General features: G+C 47.7%; 1 protein-coding gene across 2 annotated transcripts in view; it reads left to right on the top strand.

Annotated features, from left to right (window-relative positions):
* UBASH3B (ubiquitin associated and SH3 domain containing B) overlaps window positions 1-22,728 on the top strand; it is a 58,204-nt gene that overhangs the window by 24,491 nt on the left and 10,985 nt on the right. Inside the window, exons 2-7 of one of the 2 annotated variants that reach the window (XM_005528474.3) lie at window positions 15,518-15,571; window positions 16,120-16,306; window positions 16,730-16,928; window positions 19,481-19,650; window positions 19,744-19,952; window positions 22,187-22,322. In XM_005528474.3, the coding sequence (XP_005528531.2) occupies window positions 15,518-15,571; window positions 16,120-16,306; window positions 16,730-16,928; window positions 19,481-19,650; window positions 19,744-19,952; window positions 22,187-22,322 (955 nt within the window). Of the gene's footprint in view, window positions 1-15,517; window positions 15,576-16,119; window positions 16,307-16,729; window positions 16,929-19,480; window positions 19,651-19,743; window positions 19,953-22,186; window positions 22,323-22,728 lie in introns of both variants that reach the window. The other variant, XM_088066850.1, reaches the window with a different exon arrangement.

The following is a 22,728-nucleotide window of genomic DNA, read 5'->3' as shown; positions in this document are numbered from 1 at the left end:
TTTGGAAGCCACTGGGAATTTTTTCAGCAGCTTTTGGAAGAAATTCTATGGTAACCTAAAGAAAAGCAGCAACAGGCAAAGACCTCCCTACCTCTATTTTGAGCAGAGGATAAAATGCACCCAAAAATAAATAGATTTGTCAACATCAAGCAGCAGAACAGAACCAAATCCAGCATGAGATTGAGTTACTCAAACCCCCTCACCACTTTAATAATCCTGTTTTTCCTTGAGATTCTCTGCCTGGCCTTGCTGCTCTGCAGGGAGGAACCTCCTCCATGAGAAAAAGCAAATTTACTTTCTTTTCTTTGCTGCCCCATCCATCCATCTGGGTGCCACGAAGAGCTGTGATTTCATGCTGCAGATGATGGGAGAATTCACGAGATCTCCCTGATCCTGGTGAATCAGCCAACAATAGAGGTTCTGTGTTTGTGTAAACATCCCAGAGACAAAAACAGGGGAAAACTCAGGGAAGCATAAATGTGTTCATATCCAGAACAGTCTCCACAAAGAATACTTTGTACAGTCTTATTATTGTTGTTTGAGTTCTTTTTTTTTTTTATTCCCTTTCCCAGAAGCATCAGCAGTTCCTTAGGCATGTAATTTATGAGAGGCTAAAATCTAAATTATGCATCAAAAAGGCAGAGATGCAACTTCGGGGTAATAACACATTTCAAAAATAACTTCAAATGCGTAGTTCAGAGCAGCAGCCTATAGCTGGAAACCAGTGCCCAGTCAGCAAAGGCAGCAGAGAAGTAAAAATTCCTCTTCCTTACATAAAATAAACTCTTGAAGAGATCTTTATTTTTAAATCTGACAGCAGCAGAGCTGGATCCTGGAACCCTGAATCTGTTGGGAGGGGTGATCCTTCAGAAATGCACTGAACAGAATATTAAATAATGCAGGAAATTATGTTTCAAACTGAAAAGAAAAGTTTATTTTTTTTTTTCTGTTTAGCAGACAGAAAACTCCAGCAGAGCCTGGGGCTGATGTTTGTACAAATGAAAGTCCCTTGAGAACTCTGAGATCCCTTTTTGTCCTCCTTGAGCTGCTCTGCACCAACCCACAGCAGGGACAGAGCTTCCTCCTGAATTTCTCCTGAATTTCACTGCACTTAGGGATGGCTGATCTTTCCCTGATAATTTTTTTTATTACAGAAGGCATTTAGTTGAGGATAGAGAAATGGTGGGTCTGATGTAAAAGCTGCTTTCCTGGCTTGGGGTGAGAGATCCTCCCCCTGGGGAGTGCAGGGACCAGGCTGGGAATGGTTTCTTTCTCAGAATTGTTTCTTTTCTGGCTGCCTGTACTAACTGGAGAGCCTTGCAGTGTGATTTTTGTGAAGGAGCCCTGGGATAACATCACCCATCAGGAACTGGCAGTGCCAGGGGGAATCCGTGGGCTGAATATGCAGGAGAAGAGGATGGGGCACAGCAACAGGCAGGGAAAAGGCAGAGGGAGGAGGAATTTCACAGAGCCTGACGTGGCAGTGGGTGATCTCCAGGTCTGGATTGCACCTCACTCTTTTTCCAGGCCCGTGAATCATCTGAACTCTTTGAAAAGGCACCCAGAGAGCAGCAGAGGTGCCCTGGAGGTGCCTCTGGAGCAGGTCCCTGTTCCGAGGGAACGGAGCCACCACCACAGGGCTCACTCACTTCCCCAAGTGAACAATCCCTGCCACCACTGCTGCCTTTGGGAGTGATTTCCCCTCAGAATCTCCTCCAGGCAGAGAGGAGATGTCCTTGCTGTAGCAGGAGGCTTTTGGACTGTGCCACAAAGGAAGGGATTCAGCCTGAAATGCCACCAGAAAAGGGGAAAGTGGGGAAATCTGGGCACAACCCAGGGAAGAGGCTCCAGGAAGGGGTGACACAAACCCACCCTGGCTGTTGTGCCACTGTGAACAGCTGGCACCCAAAATAAAAGCCAGATTCTGCTCTGGGGGCCCAGATGGAGTCACTGCAGCTTTGCTGGGAATCCAGAGCAGCTCCTGGGGACTGGTGCCAGGAGAAGTGCGAGGAGCACATCCTCTGCAGCTTCCCAGCTGCATGGGGAGACTGCAAGTGTGAAACACTTGTTTGGGAGGTGACAAAGCCCTGTGCTCACAGGTGGCCTCCTCATGATCTCTTGGTAAACCAAAATAAAACCTCTTTTTGTTTTTGGGAGTGCTGGCTACAGAAAAGCAGCAATAAGGAGAGCGATAACTCTGGGACGTGACCTTGGACGTGCAATTTCTTCTCTCAGCTTTTAGTTTCTCGTCAGGGCTGTGCTGAAAATGAAAGCCTTGACTATCACAGCGAGCAAATTTTTATCCTTCACCATTATCAGGGCTCCAGTTAAATGTCAGGACCAGGGCTGGGCTGGGTAATAAATTTTTCCCTCTCTCATTCTGCTCCTGTGGGTATGTTTACAGCTCCCAGGGAATGCAGTTGTTGAAATACCACCAGAATATGTGATCACACTGTCAGGAGATGCAACAATAATCACTGATTAAAAAGGAAGAATGAGGAGAGTAAGAGCTGGTGGCAGCATTGCTAAATGCTGATCAGCACTGTAAGGCAGCCTTTGATTTTTTAAATTAATTATACATTCCCTCATACTTTGTACTGCTGTAGATTTAATTGGACTCCTTATTTTTAGGCAACTCCAGCAAGAGGAAGATAGGATACAGCTTTCAGCAGCTCAGCTCCAGCCTAATTCTGCCTCATTCAATGCCACTGGGAGCAAAATTAGGCTGATGCTGAGCTCTTGTGAAAGCCTCGTGGTCTCTGTGCAGCTCAGCACGCTGCACGCTCACCTGCCTGGCAGGATGGAGTCATTTCCACACGGGAATCCAGGCAGAGCTGGGCTCAGCATCCAGAAAAACCCCAAATGGCACCGAGGCCTGTCTGCTGCCTACAGAATTTGCCCCCAAAATTCACTTCAGCCTCACTCCACGTGATTTATTTGCACCTTGTTTGCCAATGTGGAATGTTAAACTGCAGAACAAAGAGGATTGCACTGAAAAGAAGGGTCTGGTTCCAGCTGCAGCCTGAAATCTGCATTTCCCCAGGGATGTGGGGAGACAGGAGAGACACCTGCACACACACACAGCAGCCCTCATTCGGTGCAAGCTGCTTTATCTGTGCTTGCCAGGGGTGTTCTGTGGAGGTGGGAGCAGCGAGAACAGGCTGGGAGAGGAGGATGAGGAAGGGCTGTGCTCTCTCCTGTGTCCCTGCACACCCTGAACAGCAGCTGCTGGCCCTGGCAGGGCAGGGTCCTGCAGAGCTTCACCTGGAGCCCTTTACCTGCACTACTGGCTGGCTTCTCAAAGCCTCAGCTGCGGGACCTGAGACTTTTTTCTCATTGAAACACAAATTCTGCTCCTCTGGCTTTCCCCGGACAGCATTTCCCACAAAACATCCCTCCTGCAGCTGTGGCTGTAGCAGAGCTGGGTGCTGGTGTGGTTTGAGCCCAGTCTGCAGCACAGCCCTGCCTCCCCTGCTGGACCCAGGGCAGGAGAACGTGGGGAGCTGCTGGGGAGCCCCTGAACCCACCCTGGCTGTGAGCAGCAGCTCTGGGAATGCCAGGACCACTCCCAAAGCCTTGTTCTGGCTGGGGGCTGATGCTTTTCCCGTGGCTGCAGCCTGCCCTAGGGCTTGTCTCTCTCTGCAGGCAGAGCTGACAGAAGCAGAGGACACAGTCCTGAGCTCTGCCAAGGGAAATACGGGCTGGATATCAGGAAAGAGATTTTTACAGAAGGAGTGATAAAATGTTGGAATGGCCTGCCTGGGGAGGTGGTGGAGTCACCATCCCTGGATGTGTTAAAAAGGAGTGGATGTGGCACTCGGTGCTGTGCTTGAGGTGTCAGGGCTGGGATGGACTCAATGATCTCAGAGGTTTCTTCCAACCTGGTGATGCTGTGATTGTGTCTGGCAGGGTCCTCTGAAGCTGATAACCAGGATAACCTCCCAGTCTTTTCCAGATGGGGCACTCCTGTAGCTACCCAAGAACCTATTTTTATTTATTTTCTATCGTACAGAAGCTGTAAGACATGGAACACCCTTGGCAGCTCTGCATCTCTGCCACACTGGGTTTAAACACCCTGATAAGAGCTCAGGAGTTGTTGTAGGAGGCTGGAGAGACCCAGGGACACACACAGGGGTGCAGCGCAGTCCTGTGAGCCTCAGCTCCTGTCAGACCCAGACCTAAGAGAGGCCTCACTGCACAGAAAGGGTTAAAAGGTGTCCAAGGCCAGGCTGGATGGGGTTTGGAGCACCCTGGGACAGTGGGAGGTGTCCCTGCCATGGCAGGGGATGAATGAAATGATTTTTAAGGTCCCTCCCAATCCAAATTAGTCTGTGACTCCATGATTCTGCAACTTCCCAGGCATGCCTTGATGTATCAGCCCCTGAAATTTACTGCAAAGAATTCCTCCCAACTGATAGATTCTCCTTTCTTGCCTGCTTTTCACGAGGCAGCTCTTAAATATTTACCAAAAGGGAAGTTTCCACCAGTCCAGGTCCTTCACCATGACCACAGGAGCCTGCAGAGCAAACTAATCTCTAAAAACCAAATCTTTACCACCAACCCTTCATTTTATCTATTTATTTTTCTTCTTCCAGACAAGGCTCTGACAGGTGGGGGGAGCACAGGTATTATTTTGAAGTAGCAGCACTGCGAGGTGCTCTCCTCCTCGCTGATGCTGCTGGTGGTGCCAGCGCTGGCTGGAATTGTCCCTGGATCAGTGATTCCATCCCAGGACAGGCTGGTCCCTGGGCAGGGTGGAAAGAGAGGCCGCAGCAGATGGGAAAAGAGGCTCCTTCTGTGTTTGGGAAAGAAAAGCTGCGCTCCTCAGGCTGAACCACGAGAACCCAGAGGAGATGGGGCTCAGCTCTCAGTTGTAAATCGGTTTTTTTATCTTCCCCCCCAACCCCGTGGATAATTTTAGCAGCACACCCCCACAGCAGCACTCGGCGAGGTGCGGGGGAGAGCTGCGCTCTGGAAACGAGGTGCTGCTGGTGGGGCGGGTGTGTCTGTCTGTCTGTCTGTCTGTCTGTCTGTCTGTCTGCCTGCCAATACCTGCCCGCAGAGCTCAGCCCGGATAACGAGGGCTCCGAGGCGAGCATCCAAGGCCTGGCCTCCCACACAGCCCTGGCACTGGGGGGAAATGTGTCCCCAGTGCCGCTGAGGTGCTAGGATGAGCTGTGAGCTGTGCTTGGGAAAGGAGGGGAAAATCCATGGGAAGAGGCATTTCATGCTCAGGCAGCAGAGCTCAGCTCGGAATCCCCACGGGAAAAGGTCTGGAGTGAAGGGAAGCCCCAGATCTCGCATTATTTAGGTAGCCAAGCAATCCAGGGACAATTCCACGGAAGATCCATGGAAATTCTGGCTGAGGATCTGGATAAAGGAGGCAGAGGTCAGGCCAGGCTGTGTCCCTGATCCTCACACACAACAAGGTTTTGTCAGGAAAAAGGATTGAGGATTCTGTCCTTATCTATTCCCACCCCACTGCTGCTGCCTCTTAGGTGTCAAAAATTAAATTTATAATGGTGAGAGGAGGGGAAAAAGGAGATTTAATTAGATTGTAATACCCACATTATGTTGATTCTGGACACAAAAGCACAGAAGTGGAGTTGAACACCTTTATGGCCAGCGCTGTAAAACCGGCAGGATTTCAGCAGGGCTTGAGCCCTGGGAATTCCCATCCCCTGTGGTTGGATGAAACCGTGTGCTGGGCACTTTTTAGGACTTAAAACCACTTGTGTTTACCCAGGTGGCTCAGCAGAGACTGAATTGATGGAGGGAGAGCCCAGCTGAGCTGGTGTTTTATGATCTATACTATGGCTGTGCCCTGTTGAGGTCCCTGACACGGCTGCAGAACCATTTTAGTGTTAAATTTTTAATTTTAGTGTTAAACAGACATTTGGGGGCTAGGGAAGGTGAAGTTTTCCCCCCACAGACACAGGAATTAAGCCCTGGAGTGCTTTGTGATACCTGCTGGACTGGGGAGTTTTTAATTAAAGGCCATGAAGTGGGTCAAGGAGGATCCTGTGGTGATGGGATGGAGTGGGACCATGCAGGGCATGGACTGAGGGTTTTGCCAGACTTTTGCTGCTGGAGGGGATTTTTGTGAGCAAACACTCCAGCAAAAAAACACACCCCTGTGTTCTTGCCAGCATCAAATCCCCAGGTTTTCAGGGAGCTGAACAAAGTTCCTTTTATCACAGCAAACACTCGCTTTAAAATCCCTGGAAATTGTGCTGGAAGGAAGAAGAGACCCAAAGCCTTGATTTACAATAACCTTGCAGCACCTGCTTTGCATAAGAGCAGGCCTGGAGTCTGTAAGGACACGCTTGGAGTTAAAGAGATGCATAAATACTCTTTGGTGTAGGGATAATTACTAAATCCAGGTCTCATTAAAGTCTTCCTCTTGCTTTTTTTGTAATTCACTGACATATTCTGCAGGATCAGAAGCAGGAATAAAAGGGCTCTACACATAGAGCTGACAGGCCAGAACAAAATCAGGAAAGTACGCAGGGAAATCTTCCCAGTCTGTGGTAAAGTTTTCTCATTAAATTCTTAGATCCTTCTTTATCTCATTGTTTCTCAGTTTATCACAATTCTTCATTTCCTGTTCCCTTTTAGGCTTCAAACATGTTTATTTTTAATGTGAGGTTTTTTTTAACCCTTCTTTTGTATCCCCTGTTGAAACTTTTTGGGGTCTCTTGGTTAAGCCCCCTGTAAAAAAATCCAGATTACTGAGCCAGACACTGCAGGGTCTTTTTTAATATTTTGATATTAAACTTTAACGTCTGGCCACGAGTTTACAGCTTACCATGATTATAACAGCAAAATAATTCTACATTTTTATTCCTTTTTTATCACCTGAGGACTCCAAACTGACCTGAAAGAGACCAAATCCAGCTCCCCAAGCTGAAATTTAGAGCAGAGCTTGCTGCCTCACTCGTTTTCTCTTTCCCCCGATGGAAACTTTGACTTTAGCTGTAACCACACACTGCAAAATCTCCGGGGCAGGAGGCTGAGCCCTGTGAGTGTTTCTCACCCAAATGGAGCTCACAGGGGACTCCCAGCCGCAGTTCTGTTCTGGGGGTGTTCCAGTCAGTGGCAAATGTCCCTCGTCACCTGCTGCATTAACCCTCTTTTCCCCGCCCTTTTCCTACAGCATTCTGGGCTTCTTGGCCAGATCTCCCATGAATTTGATATATTGAATCATCAATATCGTGAATATTGAGATAATGAATATTGACATAATGAATATTGGTCTTCTCTAGATGCCAAAAAAAAACCAAATAAATAAATAAAAGTGAGGAATAATAATTTGGGATATTGTGAATTTCGTGTGTTACTGAAAACAACAAGGCTTCAAAAATTTCCTGAACAGAGCTGTCTAGAGCGGGAGGCTATTTTGGGTCTCTTCTTTTTTGCCTTTGACCCAACTATTTCAGCACCCCACCCTTCTTCTTCCTTCCACCTTCCTTAATTTCTTAGACTTCCTTCTTGCTGCTTTGCCTATTTTAGGTGTGAGAGCAGGCTTAGCTTCTCGCCAGGCGTCCACTTCCCATTTTCCATCTCCAGGGTTTGCCTTTTCAGCAGGGCTGCGAGCCCACGAGCGCACGGAACCTCTGAGAGTCCCCATGACGGGGAGACACTGCCCCTAAAGAAGGGAAAATCAGCACTTGAGGGGAAAATAAAGGCTCAGAATGAGCATTGCAGGGGATAATGCAAAGGATGATCAGGGCACAAAACATCAAGTTAAGCTGAGTGCAGGATGGGAGTGGCTGAACTCACCCAGTTTTGGCAAGCGCAGGATATTCCCTTCTCCACTGGATAGAAAGGGACTGAAACAGTGCATGGATTTAGGGAAGAAATTCTTCCCCATGACGGTGCTGAGGCTCTGGAAGAGCTTTCCCAGAGCAGCTGTGGCTGCCCCTGGATCCCTGGCAGTGTCCAAGGCCAGGTTGGATGGGGCTTGGAGCAGCCTGGGACAGTGGGAGGTGTCCCTGGTGGAACCAGGTGATCTTCAAGGCCCCCTCCAACCCAAAGCATCCCAGGGTTCTGTGATTTACTTGTGCAGAACCCACCCTGATAAAGTTTTGACCAAAAGCTGTTGTTTGCACCTCAATCCAAATCCCGTCTCTGTCAAGCAAGGCAAGCTCAGCCCAACACCCTGGCTGCCCCTCTGAGGTCCAAAGACCTGGACTCCCACCCAGGAGGAGTTTTGCATCCCAGGTTTCCTCACAAGATCCAAGCCAAGCTCAGCTCAGCTCTGCTTTTGGCCTTGGGGCTGCGATATCTCTGCTCTCTTCCTCTCTCAGCCTGGGAAAGCTCCCCTGAGCACAGCTTTGTTCAGACTCTGGAGGACAAACCAGCTCTCCATGTGAGCCAAGGGATGCTCAGCCAGGGCTCCTCCACACAGGAGCAGCACATCAGAACCTACTGAGGGTTATTCCCAGCAAGTCACATCCTTGGTGGCCGTCAGGGCTCCAGTTCCTGGTACGGCCCCGTGTCACCAGCTTCAGAGAACCGCAGCTTTCTGCCAAATTGTGCAACTGCACCGCCCCCAAACTTCCTGTTTTGAAACCCCAAGAAGCTGGAAAATGTTAACACTGGCACTTTAAAGTGCTACTTGTGGCTTTTCTTTTTCTTTTTTTTTTTTTTTCCCCTTCTCTTCCTAAAGATCTATAAAAAATTCGATGCACAGAGGAGTAAAGTGGGGCTGCCCGGAGGACGGGGGGCAGAAAGGGGGCACAGGGAGCTTTTCCACCTCTCTGAATGAGGGTGGGGGGCTCAGCAGGGGCTGGGGGCTGTGCTGGGAGCTGCAGAAGGGCTGTGACAGATGGACAGGCAGGAGATGCCGAGGTGGCACGTTGGGGACCCGTGGGGTGCCAGCAGCAGCCACCTGGCCCCGGCAGCTCCACCAGCCTCGACCCCACTGCTGATGGGAGAAAGAGGCCGTGGCAACAAGGAGAACCTTGGAAACAAAGCAGAGCTGTGCCAAATCTCATTCCTGGATAGGGAGAGGAGCAATTAGGGAGAGGAAAGCGTTGTGTTTGCCTCAAAACGAGGGACTTCATTTCTTTCCAATCAGCGTGACAACTGCTTCCTTTTCTGGCTATCACTGAGCCTCCAGATGGTGCATTGGAGCATCCTTAAACCTCCAGCTTGGCTCCTTGCAAAGACATTGTCCTGCTGGTTAGCTAAAAATGGATTAATAGCTCTGAGATGAAAGCTGCTCCCTGTGAGTGATGAACTCGTGGTCACTCTGCAGTGTTCTGACCGCTCTTAAAATCAGGTGTTGGAAGGGGACGAGCCCCTGCTGAATGTGCTCCAGTTCTGTGTGGATTTATTTGTGTTAGCTCTATCTGTTTTGCTAATGGTCACAATTCTGCAAAACCTTTAGCAGCAGCAGTTATTTCTCTGCTTCCTCAGCCGAGTCCCCATTGCCCTGCAATCACAGTTTGGAATCTGAAGCAGGCAGCTGAGGTGCTGCCAATTTTTGTGGGTTTTATTAGGGAATTGTGAGACATCGTTTTCTTAAATTCCCAGCTTCAGGCCTCCTGCTATTTTCAGAGCTTGTTTGAGCAGCACTTTTAGATTAGCACATGGGGAAAGAAGCTGAAGGAAGTGAACCAGGAAGCCAGACAGCAAATGTCATCCAAAACAGAAATTAAAAAGAAAACCAATATCAGGATTATAAGCAAACCTAATGACAGGGCTTTGCAGCTGAAGGGGAGAATGAAAGGCCAGAGGAATTTTGATGGGGTGTGACAGATTCAGATCAGCCCAGAAACCTGTGCCTTGTTCCTCCTGCATCCTGCAGGGCTGGCAGGAGCTGGACAGCCAAGCCCACGCCTCATAAAAAGCTGCACTCTTGTTGTGAGGAAAGGAATATCCTGCTTCCTCTTTAAACCCTGTATCTCTTTGAAAACAGTAAATGGCTGCTACATTCCTGCCTTTATCCCGGCCACTTTTTACAAGCCTGTACTTCCCTCTCCTCGTGCTTTAACAAGCTGGCTGAGCAGGGGATTAGGGAATGACTTGGTGCACATGTGGGGAGAGAAAGCCGCCTTCAAAATCTTACATAACTCCAAAAAGCAAGAGACACGTGCCCAGGCCCTCATTCCTTGCACATAAAAACCATCATCTCATCCTCCTCCTCCTCTTCCTGTGGCCAGGCTGCAGCTTGCTGGTCCTCTGAAAAAAAAAAAAAGAATTTGAAATTATGGAGGCTGCAAACACACAGCAGCGTGTTTCCCAGATTTATTTCTGACCGCATTTCCCCTTTCCCTCTCTTCCCTGCTACCAGAGCTTGCTTTTCCAGAGCTGGGAAGAAGCAGCCAGCCCTTGGGAAGAGGGAGGAAGGGAATTTCCAGCCCCACCAGGCACCTTCCATAAACATTTACGTGACCTCCAGGACGCAGCACAGAGATCTCACAGTCCCCAAGAACTTCCCCTCTGGAAGTTCCTGTATTCCAGGCAGGACCTGGGTGTTTTCCATGGGATCTGCTGGTGGAGCTCAGTGCTTGGGAACATTCCCAAAGGGAATCTCGGGGTGTAAAACCAGCTGGTGCTCCGGGGGGGGACATGGCTGCAATTAAAGTCAGTGAATTCGACATGAGCAGGGTTTTATCTCTGTCATTGGGCAGGAAAACAGAGGGAGAAGTTAAGGTAAAACTCAGTGAAGGGAGAGAAATTAATTATCCTCGTACCAGAGTCGTTCTCCTCGCAAAAACACCGCGGGGTTTTGTTGTTTTTTCCTTCACAGATGCAGAAAAGGAACATCCCCAACCCCCTGGCCTAAACAGGAACTGGATCCCTGGTGATATCTTCCTGTCCTGTGCCTATTTATAGCAGGAAGGTCACCCAAATAAGAACAGAAGTGGCATCATATGATTTTTTTTGGGGGTGGCCGAGTGACTTCTGCATGTTGAGAATTCAGAGGAGCAGAGCACCTTTAGGAGGAACAGCTGTGGCTGGTTTTGTGTGCAGAATAATTAAGGAATTTTCATGGCACCCAGGAATTTGGGTGTTTTTCCCCACTTCACATAACCAAATCATTCAATGCACAGAAATTTTCCTGCCAAAACTATTCCTCAATGTGTGATTGTTTAATGAAAGCCTGAAACATTTCCCTTGTTGGGCTGTTAATAAACAATTGAGGAAAACTGCAAAAATTCATGAATCTGTAAAGGTCACTCAGTGGGCAAATTGGAAATAAACCACACAAAAAATACTGGGAATTTTACTGTTTGTGGAGAATTTTTAACTGCTTTCCTGTAGGTTATAGAGTTTGAATTCAGGACCTCCCAGCCCATGACTTTGACACATAAGGCAAGGAGAAATTTAAATATTGGGCTCCTGACCTGTACCTGCTCTGACAGATCTGCTCCAAACAGCAGCTGCAGACAGAAGATTCCTATTTTTTCCCCATTCCCTGGAGCCAGCCAGCATTTTGCTTTCTATTCTTTTACCAGAAACCAACAGAGATGGAAAAAGCCAAGCTTTAAATAGATACATAGAGCTAGTTGAATATATGTTTATATAAATATGTTTTATAGGCACAAACAAGCAAAAATGAAGGTGCCTATTTTGTATTCCTGAGGAAAAATGTTCTGTTTGACAGCATCCTTCTTTCAAACTTATTTGGCATAAATTATGGGCTGTAATTCCTATTTTACCCTGCCAGGCAGGCCTGTGAGTAGGACCTGATGAGGAGAGCCAAGTACTTCCATCATAATTTAAAAAAAAAAAAAATAAATCTTTATTTACATGTACAAAATATTTGATGGGCCAAAGGCTCAGGTGGTGAGTTCATCCCTCGGAGGGGATTTGCTCAGGGGGAAGGAGTTTGTGTGGGCTTGAGGGATGGGATGAAAGGGCAGAGTTGGTCATTCCCTCTCTTTCCTCCATCCCTTGGTGCCTGTGGAGCTGGGGCTGAGGCAGGAGCTGCTGCTGGCATTTTCTGCAGCTTCTGAGAGCAGAAATTCCAGATAAATCCGGGTCCCTCTGGCAGGCAGAGCTCTGCTGATGGCACAATTAGTGAAGCTAAAGAAGAGCCAGTGGAAATCCCTGCTGGGGCATCAACCCCCTGAACTTTGCACACTTTTTTAATGCTGTATCTATATCTCCATTATATTTTATCCCAGAACAGTTCCCCCCATGCCTTGCTCTTGCTGTTTGCAGTGGCTTCCCCACTGTCTTCACTGCCACTGGCAGCTCCTCCTTTTTTAAGCTGGGCTTGAATAAAGCCAAACACTTTTTAAACTGGACTAGAAGCAGAAGGCAGAGCACTCAGCAGAGGGAGGATTTTTGTGTGGTGCTTCTGAGGTCAGAGGTTCTCATTATGGTTAATGCCTCGTTCCCCATTACAGTCATTTCCTCTGAAGCAAATGGGGCTTGGCCATTTTATTTTATGTTTATTGATACATATTTCAAGCTGAATTGACATTCCTCTTATTTTTTTCCACCCATACAGAAGTGTCAGGGAGCCAAAATTCCTTCAGCAGCGAGGATTGAAGTTCTCAGAGCAGCACTCAGAGCTCTGGGCCCTGCCCTCAGCTGAGCTGGGGTTAAAATGGGCTCCATTTACACATTGATGTGTGGGCCAGGGCAGCAACACCAATTCTGCTGGAATATTTTGGACCAAGGGGTCAGCTGGGATGTTTCCTGGGAATATTTCATCCTGTTTAACCAGTGACAGAGTGGGGAAAGGTTTTCCTTGGGCCTTGACATTGAAGAGTGTCACGGAGAGGCCTTTGAGGTTAAAGAATCAAACACATTTAATTCTTCCTGGTGAATAAAATTCCTGCTGTGCATTTGGAAAACATTGCTATTAGGATTTTTTTTTCCCTTTCCCCAAATTCTCCAGACCTGCAGTTGCACAGAACCTCTGTCTGTTCAAAGGGATTATTCCATGTTGCTGGGTGCTGTTAAATGATTTCCCTGCACTTCATCTCCGAGGCAGCAGAAGCCAAGAGCTGGAGGAATTGGGTGGCTCAGGGGACCAGAAATGCTGCACAAAGCTCCTCGTGCCCTACCCAAACCCATTTTGCATCACCAGAAATGGTTACTCAGTGGCACCATATAGCAAATTCTGAAAAATAAGTTATTTTCTTACTTTTTCCTCTGTTCTGGTTCATCTGAGTCACTTTTTTTTTTTTTTTTTCCTGCAATGCTCCAGCCAACTCTTGCTACCCAGCATGAGGAAATCTGAGCACCTAAGCCATAATTTGTCACCTAATTAAGTGACCTGAATTTCTCAGGAGCAGGATGTGTTTTCCAGCTCCCACTGCACTCAGCAGTTGTGAAAATCAGGCCAGTTTCACATGGCTGTGGCCAGTTTTGAGCACTCAACTTCTAAAAAACTGATTTTGGCCTGGGAGCTGGGGTATGTGTCCTCTCCAGGTTTTGGCCAGGGTGGGATTTTGGGAGGGAAGAAGAGATTTATCAGTGCACCATTCCTTGCACTATATTAAAAAATAAGGGAAAAAAAATAGAAAGAAATTGCTCAGCTGTAGGTCCTGGGATAAAAATATCCTTTGGCTTTGTTTGCTGTATGCAGCATTTCCTCCTGACACTGAAAATGAAATTGAAAAGGGAGTGGATTGTCCCTGTGGATGATGGAGGCAGCTCTAGAAATCAGAGTGTGGGTCCAGCCTCAGCTCTCTGCCGCCCTTTGTGGTCCCCAGTTAATTCCAGCAGAGTGGGATTTGTTCCAGGGAATCATCAGGTCATGAAGGAGCAGAGTCCCAGGGGTGGGGGATAGAACCTGGATTGTGCACAGCTCCTCCAGAGCTCTGGGCAGAGGAAATCCCAGAGAAACTGCTCACTGCACAGCCAGAGCTTTTCTGGGAGGGCAGTTTTCCCTCACAGGTGTCAGGGGAGAGTTTTGCAGAGTCACATCTCACATTTTAAAGAGCAGAAACAACCCAGACAGGAGGGGAGGGGAGGGGAGGTGAACTGAGCAAGGGCAGCACAGCAAATGAGGGGAACAGGGAAGGAAAAATCCCCAAGCACTGCTCCCAGAGAGGTTCCCCTTATCTTTTAGAGAAGTCCCCTTATCTTTTAGAGAGGTCCCCCTTATCTTTTAGAGAGGTCCCCCTTATCTTTTAGAGAGGTTCCCCCGTATCAGCTCCTGTGACTGAGCTGCTTTCCGAAGGGAAGCAGTGGCTGCTTTGCACTGAACATTTTCCAGAGCAGAGCGAGGTCAGCAAGGCAGAAACACCAACCCACAGTGTTCCCCACCCCAAATCCCTCCTCCCAGAGGGCAGCTGCTGGGCCCAGCACTCTGCTGATCTCCAGGGAATGCTGGCAGATGAGGGCAGCAAAACCGCTTGGGGAGGAAGTATTTTCATCATCACACATTTGCAACACAGCCATTTTATTTTATTTTATTTTATTTTATTTTATTTTATTTTATTTTATTTTATTTTATTTTATTTTATTTATTTTTTTAATTTTTTAAATTTTATTTTATATTTTTATTTTATTTTTATTTTTATTTTATTTTATTTTATTTACTTTATTATATTTTATATTTTAATTTATTTATTTTATTTTATTTTATTTTATTTTATTTTATTTTATATATTTTTTTATTTTATTTTATTTTATTTACTTTATTATATTTTATTTTATTTTATTTATTTTATTTTATTTTATTTTATTTTATTTTATATTTTTATTTTATTTTTATTTTTTATTTTATTTTATTTTATATTTTTATTTTATTTTTATTTTTTATTTTATTTTATTTACTTTATTATATTTTATTTATTTTATTTTATTTTATTTTATTTCATTTTATTTTATTTTATTTTATTTTATTTTATTTTTTCAGCATTATCTTTCTGCCTTCCTCTTACCCTCCAAATGAGAAAAAATGTGTTCAAGGGGTGGGGAAGACAAGGTCAGGGCTGAAGCACAGCTGAGTCAACAGCACATGGCTGAGGGCTGGGGGTAACACAATTTGGGAAACACAGTTTGGAAAACACGATTTGGAAAACACAATTCCACATTTAAAGCTGTTAACTTGTGCTGGTCTGCTCTGGAAAACTTGCTGAGCAGGAGAGCTGGGTGTTCCCAGCTGGAGTCAAAAGGGATTTAGAGGATTCCTGAAGGGAAAGGAGCAAAAGAGCTCTTTGAGTATAGCAAGGACTAAAGGGAACTTTTCTAACCTGGAAAATCTCTTCTTTCTGCCCTCTCGTGGCAGTTGAATTTTACTTCTCCTCAACGCAACTCCTGCACTTTCAGACCCAAATCTTTTTCTCATGCTGAAATTCCCAGCAAAGAGACCATTAAATGCTGCTGTTTCTCTGAAAATGTGGGGAAATGGGAAAACCCAGAGGTCCATATTTCAGATTTTGTGCTGGTTATGTGACTTTACCCTTCAAACAGTTTATGGGGATTTGTCAGGTGGCACATCCAAAAAAATAAAAGGGTGAGGGAATTGGAAAGGGTCCAAACCCACAGCAGTAGGAACCAGCAGCACTGAAATTCTCTTTTTACTTTGCTCTCTCTGCAGACAAAAAGCGCTGGCATCCACAGGTGGAAGGAGTGTTCAAGCAGCATGCGACTGGTTGGTATGAAGTAATAAATGTTAAAAAGTAGAAGAAATGGTGAATTTAGGGTTTCAGCCATTAGAGTGTAGAGTGTTTAAGCAGGGGTGTTGTCTGGAAAGCACCTGCAGAATTAGTGAGGTGCTGTTGAAGTGCTGGAAATAAACAATCCAGAGATGAGCCTGGTCTGAGAGGGTTTGTGATCTGCAGCAAAAGCAGGAACAGGTGAGAGAAGGAACAGAAAAGCTGTGAGCTGACTTCTCAGAGATGTGGAACGATTCCTGGCACTCTCCTCCCTGTATTTTGCACTCTGAAAGGCAGAAAAGGCAGAAGCAGTGACCTGGGTTAGATCTTCAGAGCATCAGCCTGAAAGTAAAACCCAATTTTCTGTATTACTGAGCAGCGCTAATGGGCAGCAAGTGAGGCAGCGCCGCTCTGCCTGACCCACCAGAGCTGCTTTCTCCCACAAAGGGACACTAAACATGAGCCAGCAAGGGGGAAACTGGTTCTGTTGGGGGAAAAAAATCTGTGATTATCTCTCAATTGAAGAGCTCTTTCTGCCTGCCAGGCTCTTCTCCCACGTGGGTGACCCGTTCCTGGATGACACCCTGCCCCGGGAGTACGTCCTGTACCTGCGCCCCACCGGGCCCCTGGCGCAAAAGCTCTCGGAGTTCTGGCAGCAGTCAAAGCAGATCTGTGGCAAGAACAAAGCTCACAACATCTTCCCACACATCACCCTTTGCCAGTTCTTCATGGTAAAGCTCTGCTCCTCTCTCCCCTCTCTCCTTTAGCCATTCCTTGCCAGGCTCAGCCTGGAGACTTCATCCCGGTTTAGGGGGGAGCTGGGGGGATTTTGCCCATGCCTGGGCTTCTGGAGGAGGTAATTGGTTTTTTAAGCCGTTGTTTTCAGGGAATAGCAGCAGCAGAAGACCAAATTCTCATCCCCTCCAGTGATCCTTAGCGTGAGGATGGGTGGGGGGAGGTTGGGAAGGTTACTTGGGGATAGCTGATCCCGCTTTGAGGACAAGGGAGGGGACGAGGATTTCTAAACATAGCTTTATTTTTTTTTTTCCCATGCCCCTGTGCTTTTTCTCACTGCATGAGGGGAAGGACAGACCATTGACACCCACCCACATCCTTTCCTTTCCTGAGCCTTGCCTGTCCTGCTTCCTTGGCAGTGCGAGGACAGCAAGGTGGATGCTCTCACGGAAGCCCTGCAGGCCACGGTGATGCGCTGGAAATGCAAATTCCCTGCCCCGCTGCCCCTGGAGCTCTACACCTCCTCCAACTTCATCGGGCTCTTCGTCAAGGAGGAAAGCGCTGAGGTGCTCAAGAAGTTCGCAGCAGACTTCGCTGCAGAGGCGGCTTCCAAAGCAGGTGAGTGACTGCTCTGGCAGCTGCCAGGAGCTCCTGGGTGACCACTGCCAGAAAATCCAAAGTTTGGATGCAATGAAGGAATTCAGCTTGGCCACTGCCAGAAAACCCGAATTTTGTGTCATGAAGGAGCTCAGCCTGGGCATTGTCAGAAAAACCAAAGTTTGGATGCCATGAGGAAGCAAAGCAGCTGCCAGAGCTCACGGTTTGGGCCTTTTCAGAACCTCAGAGCTCTGATGCCACCAAGAAGCAAAGCTCAAAAGCAAGTCCCTGATTTTTAAGTGAAAACTGAGGGGAACACTCCACTGGGTGCTTTGTCTTTTCAGCAGGGAGATGTCTCACCCTCAGTTTCCAGTGCTGTTTCTGAAAGGGAAGCTGACATTTGCTGGTTCCTTCACCTTTCACAGAGCTGCTCTGAGCGAGGCTCGGTGTTTCCTGCCCCGCTCGCCGCCTCCAGCCACCACCACGGAACTTTCCCCGGCCGTTTCAAGGCCGTGGTGGCTTCTCCACTGCGTTTCTGAGGTCTGAAGAAGGCTCTGGGAGAAGACCCCAGGTGCCTTTGCCAACCTCGGTGCTCCATCTCTGTGTCCATCTCTGATCCGTCTGATCCTCTCCTGCTTCTGGAGGTGGAAGAACCAGAACCTCCCGTGGTCTCCACTGCTCAACAACCTCGCTGAGTGTCCTCCAAACACCCTGGGAGCACTGTAACATCTCCCTGGATAATCCTCCCACCCTCACTCACTGGAGAGCTCAGCTTGGACTGCCCACAGCACAACTGGATTAGTCCTTCCCTATCCCAGGCTTGTCCTGGAGATTAAATACATCAAGATGCAGCAAATTCTGCATTCCTGTGTGTTTCCATGCTGGGCAGGCACCCCACAGCCACGCAGGAATGCTGTGAGTCCATCCCTGCTCCAGAGGAGGGAGCCAGAAGTGCCCAGAACCTCTGGAACGTGTTGCCAGAACTTCCCTTCCCTTTAGAAGAGGGAGGGAATTTCATCTTTAAAAAGAAAGTTTTGGAAGGCAGGCATTGGGTGGGTCCAAGGACGCTGCAGCCACGTGAGAGTGGGATCAGTGTTTCCCTCCAGCACAGCCAAAAATGCAATTTTTATCAAAAAAGAAAACCCCAGTGACCCAGAAGAAAGAAGCACTGGTGGCTTCCAACAATCTTCTGCCCCTGAGACCGCTCCAATTCAGGCCAAATTGGGGTTTTTTAGGGGAAGGCAATTGCTGCATTGCAGACACAGCTTGGTCAGGTTATCACATTAAAGTCTCGGGGGTGTTTTTCAGAGATCTTGAACATATTTTTTATTGCTGATGAAAAACAACAACAACAACAACAAAAAGATGGATGAGCTTGCAAAGCTGCCCCTGGCTGACACTTGGAGCCAAGCCTCTGAATAGCTGCAATTGTGACTGAATAATCAGTCAGATTTAATTGCAATTTTTGGTTGAATAAGCAGGAATAAATTACATGCAAACAATGTATCCCATGATTTCCACATCTACTGGAAGAGCCCAAATATTTCATGTATTTTCACCTGGAATCATCTCCTGATGCAGGTCCTTTTTTTTTCTGCGGGATCATTTTGAATCATTATTATCTTTCCACAATTTGGGAATACCTCACCCTCAGTGACTAAACTGATAATCCAACTAATTTCCAGGGAAAAGATTTAATCAACTTGCACAAACCTGCAAATTCCATGGACTTGTAATTTATTGCAGCAGAGAGAACAATGAGGGGAGAGCAAAAACTATGCTTTTTAACCTGCTTATTTTGGAATAAGCTGCTCATGAAATTTTCCTGGATTTTCTTACCTGGAAGAATGTCTTTTTTTTTTGTCTCTTGGCAGGAAACCAGTTGTCACACCACCTGTTGTTTGTCGGATGCCTCTGCTGTGACTCAGGGCTGAATCAGACCCCAAATCTCTGATCATTTGTTCTGGGGTGCAATTTTGAGACCTCACACTCACAACATTTCCAACTGAACTCCAATTTGTTCCACTTGAGCATCTTTGCAAGTGCAGCTCCTGTTAGAGGCCGTGGGCTCTTGATTAAGTTTTAGCTTTCATATTTCTCAGATTCTGCCCAGCCCAGTGTGCAGCTCTGAGCCTCACATGAGGTGTCAGTGAGCTCTCTTCACAGAGTGGGCAGACAAAACAATTCATTTTCCAGCTCGATACCAAGGACAATCGTTACAAGTTCCAGGCCCAAAAGCAGGAACAGCGCTGGGCTGGAGAGAGAAAACAAGAAGGGTGGGACTCCATAACCTGCAGCTGGGACTGGACAATTCACCCCAATATGCAGATGGACCAAAACTTATAAAAATGTGAGATCTCATGACCAATCATCCATTTTGTGACCATTTTTAGGTCCATCTTGGGTGCAGCCCTGGCCAGGCTCTTGTAGTGCCCAAGGTGTGTCCTTTAGGGCCTTTCAATAAATCCCTGCTTTATCCTGAAATCTGTCCAGCCTCTGCCCTAGCTCAGCCTTCCCCAGGCATCACCTAACCTGGCAGAAAGGGGTTTGTAACCCTCCTCTCCCCATTGCAGATGTCCACGTGGAGCCCCACAAGAAGCAGCTCCATGTGACCCTGGCCTATCACTTCCAGAGCAGCCACCTGCCCACGCTGGAGAAGCTGGCCCAGAGCATCGATGTCAAGCTGGGCTGTGACTGGGTGGCCGCGATCTTCTCCCGGGACATTCGCTTCGTCAACCACGAGGTAACGCTCTGGAGCTTGCTTCATCCCAGGAAATCACCCCTCTGCTGGAGATCCCCTTCCATTAACAACCCTCCTGTGCTTTTCACCCCCCAGACTCTGCAAGTGATCTACCCCTACACCCCCCAGAACGACGACGAGCTGGAGCTGGTCCCAGGGGATTTCATTTTCATGTCCCCAGTGGAGCAGACCAGCACGAGTGAGGGTTGGATTTATGGCATTTCCCTTGCCACTGGCTGCTCGGGGCTGCTCCCTGAGAACTACATCACCAAGGCGGATGAATGTGGCACCTGGGTGTTCCACGGGTAGGTCAAGCCTCTCCCTCCCCGCCCCATGGCAGCAAAAAGGGGCTCAGCAGCCGGGATTTCAGCTGGGGAAGCGAGGAGGGATGCTGAGAAGGGCGCTGAGGGGAAGGAGCTGGCACACAGAGCCTCATCTCATCGGCCAAGGAGCAGCAGATGCTCTCCCCTAGCGTGGGATTAGAGGACAAGCTGATTTTTTTTTAGCTGAGATGTTGCAGCAGCTCTCTCTGACTCGCAGGGCTGCTGGGGCTGGAGCAGATGGCTGCTGGAGGCACTGCTGTGCAGGCACCTCTGGGGCAGGCCTGGGATCAGCAAGGTGTAAACTTGAGCTTTAATTTGGGAAGAGACGTCTTCCCTGCATCATTCCCTGCTGAAAAGGACTTGGGATCAGTTTCTTAGGATATTTAGCAAGGTTTTTAGGAGCCTGCTGTTGGCTTCAGTGAGAATGCAGCCCTCACCTTTTGAATAAGGCTATGCCTCTTGCTTTTGGTGGGAATTCATTAAACAGAACCCATTTACCCCCCATTTATCCCTGCCAGAGCAGGGGACACAAGGCAGCGTCCAGCAGACAGGAGATGGAACCAGGATTTTTGGGGAAAAGCCTCCAAACAATGACCTGTCCTTAGGAGATGACTAAGCTGGAACAGCCTCAGCAGTTTGTGTTTTCCAGCAGCACTGGAGACAGGCTGGTGGCTCTTCTCCAAGCACACAGAGAGTTTGCCTCTGCCTCATCACCATTCCCAGCAAGTCCTGTCATCTATAAATAGATGGTGAAGCGTTTGTGGCCTTTGTTAAAAGGCTTAGAGAGAAAGAAAAGCTCAGAAATTGTGTGGCAACTCCTGGGGGCAAAGGGAAGTGGGGTAACCAAAACATCCTTGGTATTCTCCAGACCAGTGTCCCTAAAAAATATCATAGGGGCAAGGCAGGAAAGGGATTAAATGGGAGGAAGGGCTGACAGCTGGACAAAATTCACTTTGAGCAGAAATAGAGATGGGTCCTAAGTAAGAACTGAGGTTCTGTTCACATTGAGATATTCAAGTTCTGGGGTCACTGAGGATGGATCTGTGCTGACTCCAATGCTCCACCAGCATTTGGGCAATTTGGGGAACAATTCCTCAGGGCAGGGCCAGCCCTTGTTGGGAACTCAGTGTCATCCTTGCACCCTAATTCCACCAGATAATAGACCAGGACCAACATCATAGTGTTTTTTTTCCTCCTTTAAACCATATAAACCACACAGGTGACCTATTTTTGTCCCACTGGCAGAGTTACTCGGGGTTACCCTAACAGCTGTGAAACCCCTCTGAGATTTTATCCTATTCCTGCTTTCAGGAAGCAGCTCCTGATGTATTTAAGGCACTGAAAAGTGCCAGCTCTGGCTCTTTCTGTCAAAGTAAATGACCACATCCATTACCTGATAATGTTCTTTATTTTTTTTTTAAATGACTAAGCAGAGGTAACTGAGTCAGCAGAGGGTCAGGCAGCTTCTGTAATTGCCTGTCACACTTGGGTCCCCAGGGTTTTGGTCAAAGTCCTTGAATGTCTGGGAATAAGAGCTTTATTCAGAGGGACCTCATTAGGCAAGGCCCTCGAGGGAGAGTGGGGTCTGTAAAATCCCTTTGGCTGCACTTAACAGGAAGCACTGGGGGAATAAATTCCCAGGCAGGTGGGCACTGAAAAATGCAGGAACAACAGGGCTGAGTGTGCCAGGTCCCTGGCAGGGGTAGAAGCTGTTTTGGGCACAGGAACTCTGAAAACTGCCCAGGGAGAGGCCCCAGCTTTCTGCTGAAGCCACAGCTTGTGCTATAAAGGTGAGTGAAAACTCCCTGTAGCCATTAATTCCCAAACTTGGGACCACAAGTCTGTGGTCAGTGATATGGACTGGTCCCCAGGCGATGTTAGTGAGCATCCTGTGGTGCTCAGGAAGGTCCTGGCATTTTCCATGACAATATTCCAGGGTGGAGAGAGCCTCCCCAACCAAAGTTTGGGAATTGTTCTGTAAATAGTTTCTAAGGAAACAGCCTGTGGAGATGGAATTTGTCTCCTCACGTGTGTGCATCACCTGGCACTGTGCTCTCTGGGCAGCACTAAAACCCAGTAATAATGAAATAACATAATAATGTTTCATAATAATGAAACAACAGTAATTACCACCTCCTGAAGGCCGCAGAAAGGTCCTGAGAGCAGCCTGAGCACAAAAAGCATGCCCAAAGACAATATTTTTCTATTTTTGGCAGGTCCTACTCCATTCTGAACACCACATCTTCCCCATCCTTTCAAGCCTTTGCTGATGGAGCTCTGGAGAGGAGGCAGCAGGAGGACCAAGGGCCAGGGGACGCTGGGCCGCTCACCATCATCTGCCAGAACGTGCAGGTAGGGACCCCACAGCCAGAAATCATTAGGGACAGCTTCCAGTGAATGGATTTTCCCCAAAAATTTATCTTGTCACTCCCTGCAGCACAAGTTACAAAGTTTTTGAATGACACAACCTCGTCCCCAAACTGCCTCTTCAGCAGGGCCCAGGCCTCTGCCCCCTTCAGCAGCTTTAGACCACCATAAATTTACCAGGATTATAAATTCCCAAAGAGAAGGGAAAAAACCCAAACCCATAAAAGCAATAAATCCTGCAGCCTTCCCTGTAATGTTTGCACAAGGGCAAAGCAGGAGGAGGCTGGTGCTGGCTCCTGTGGCTTGCTCAGAGTCTCTCCACTCTGGTGAAGGTCAAACCTGCTGTCACTTTGATGCCTGGGGAGGCTCCTGGAGCAGGGGCTGGCCAGAG

This window comes from Pseudopodoces humilis, chromosome 25, assembly GCF_049639895.1.
Source record: "Pseudopodoces humilis isolate 2021_Gansu_Grassland_sample_001 chromosome 25, ASM4963989v1, whole genome shotgun sequence".
Lineage (NCBI taxonomy): Eukaryota > Metazoa > Chordata > Aves > Passeriformes > Paridae > Pseudopodoces > Pseudopodoces humilis.
This window is presented reverse-complemented; position numbering and strand designations above follow the sequence as displayed.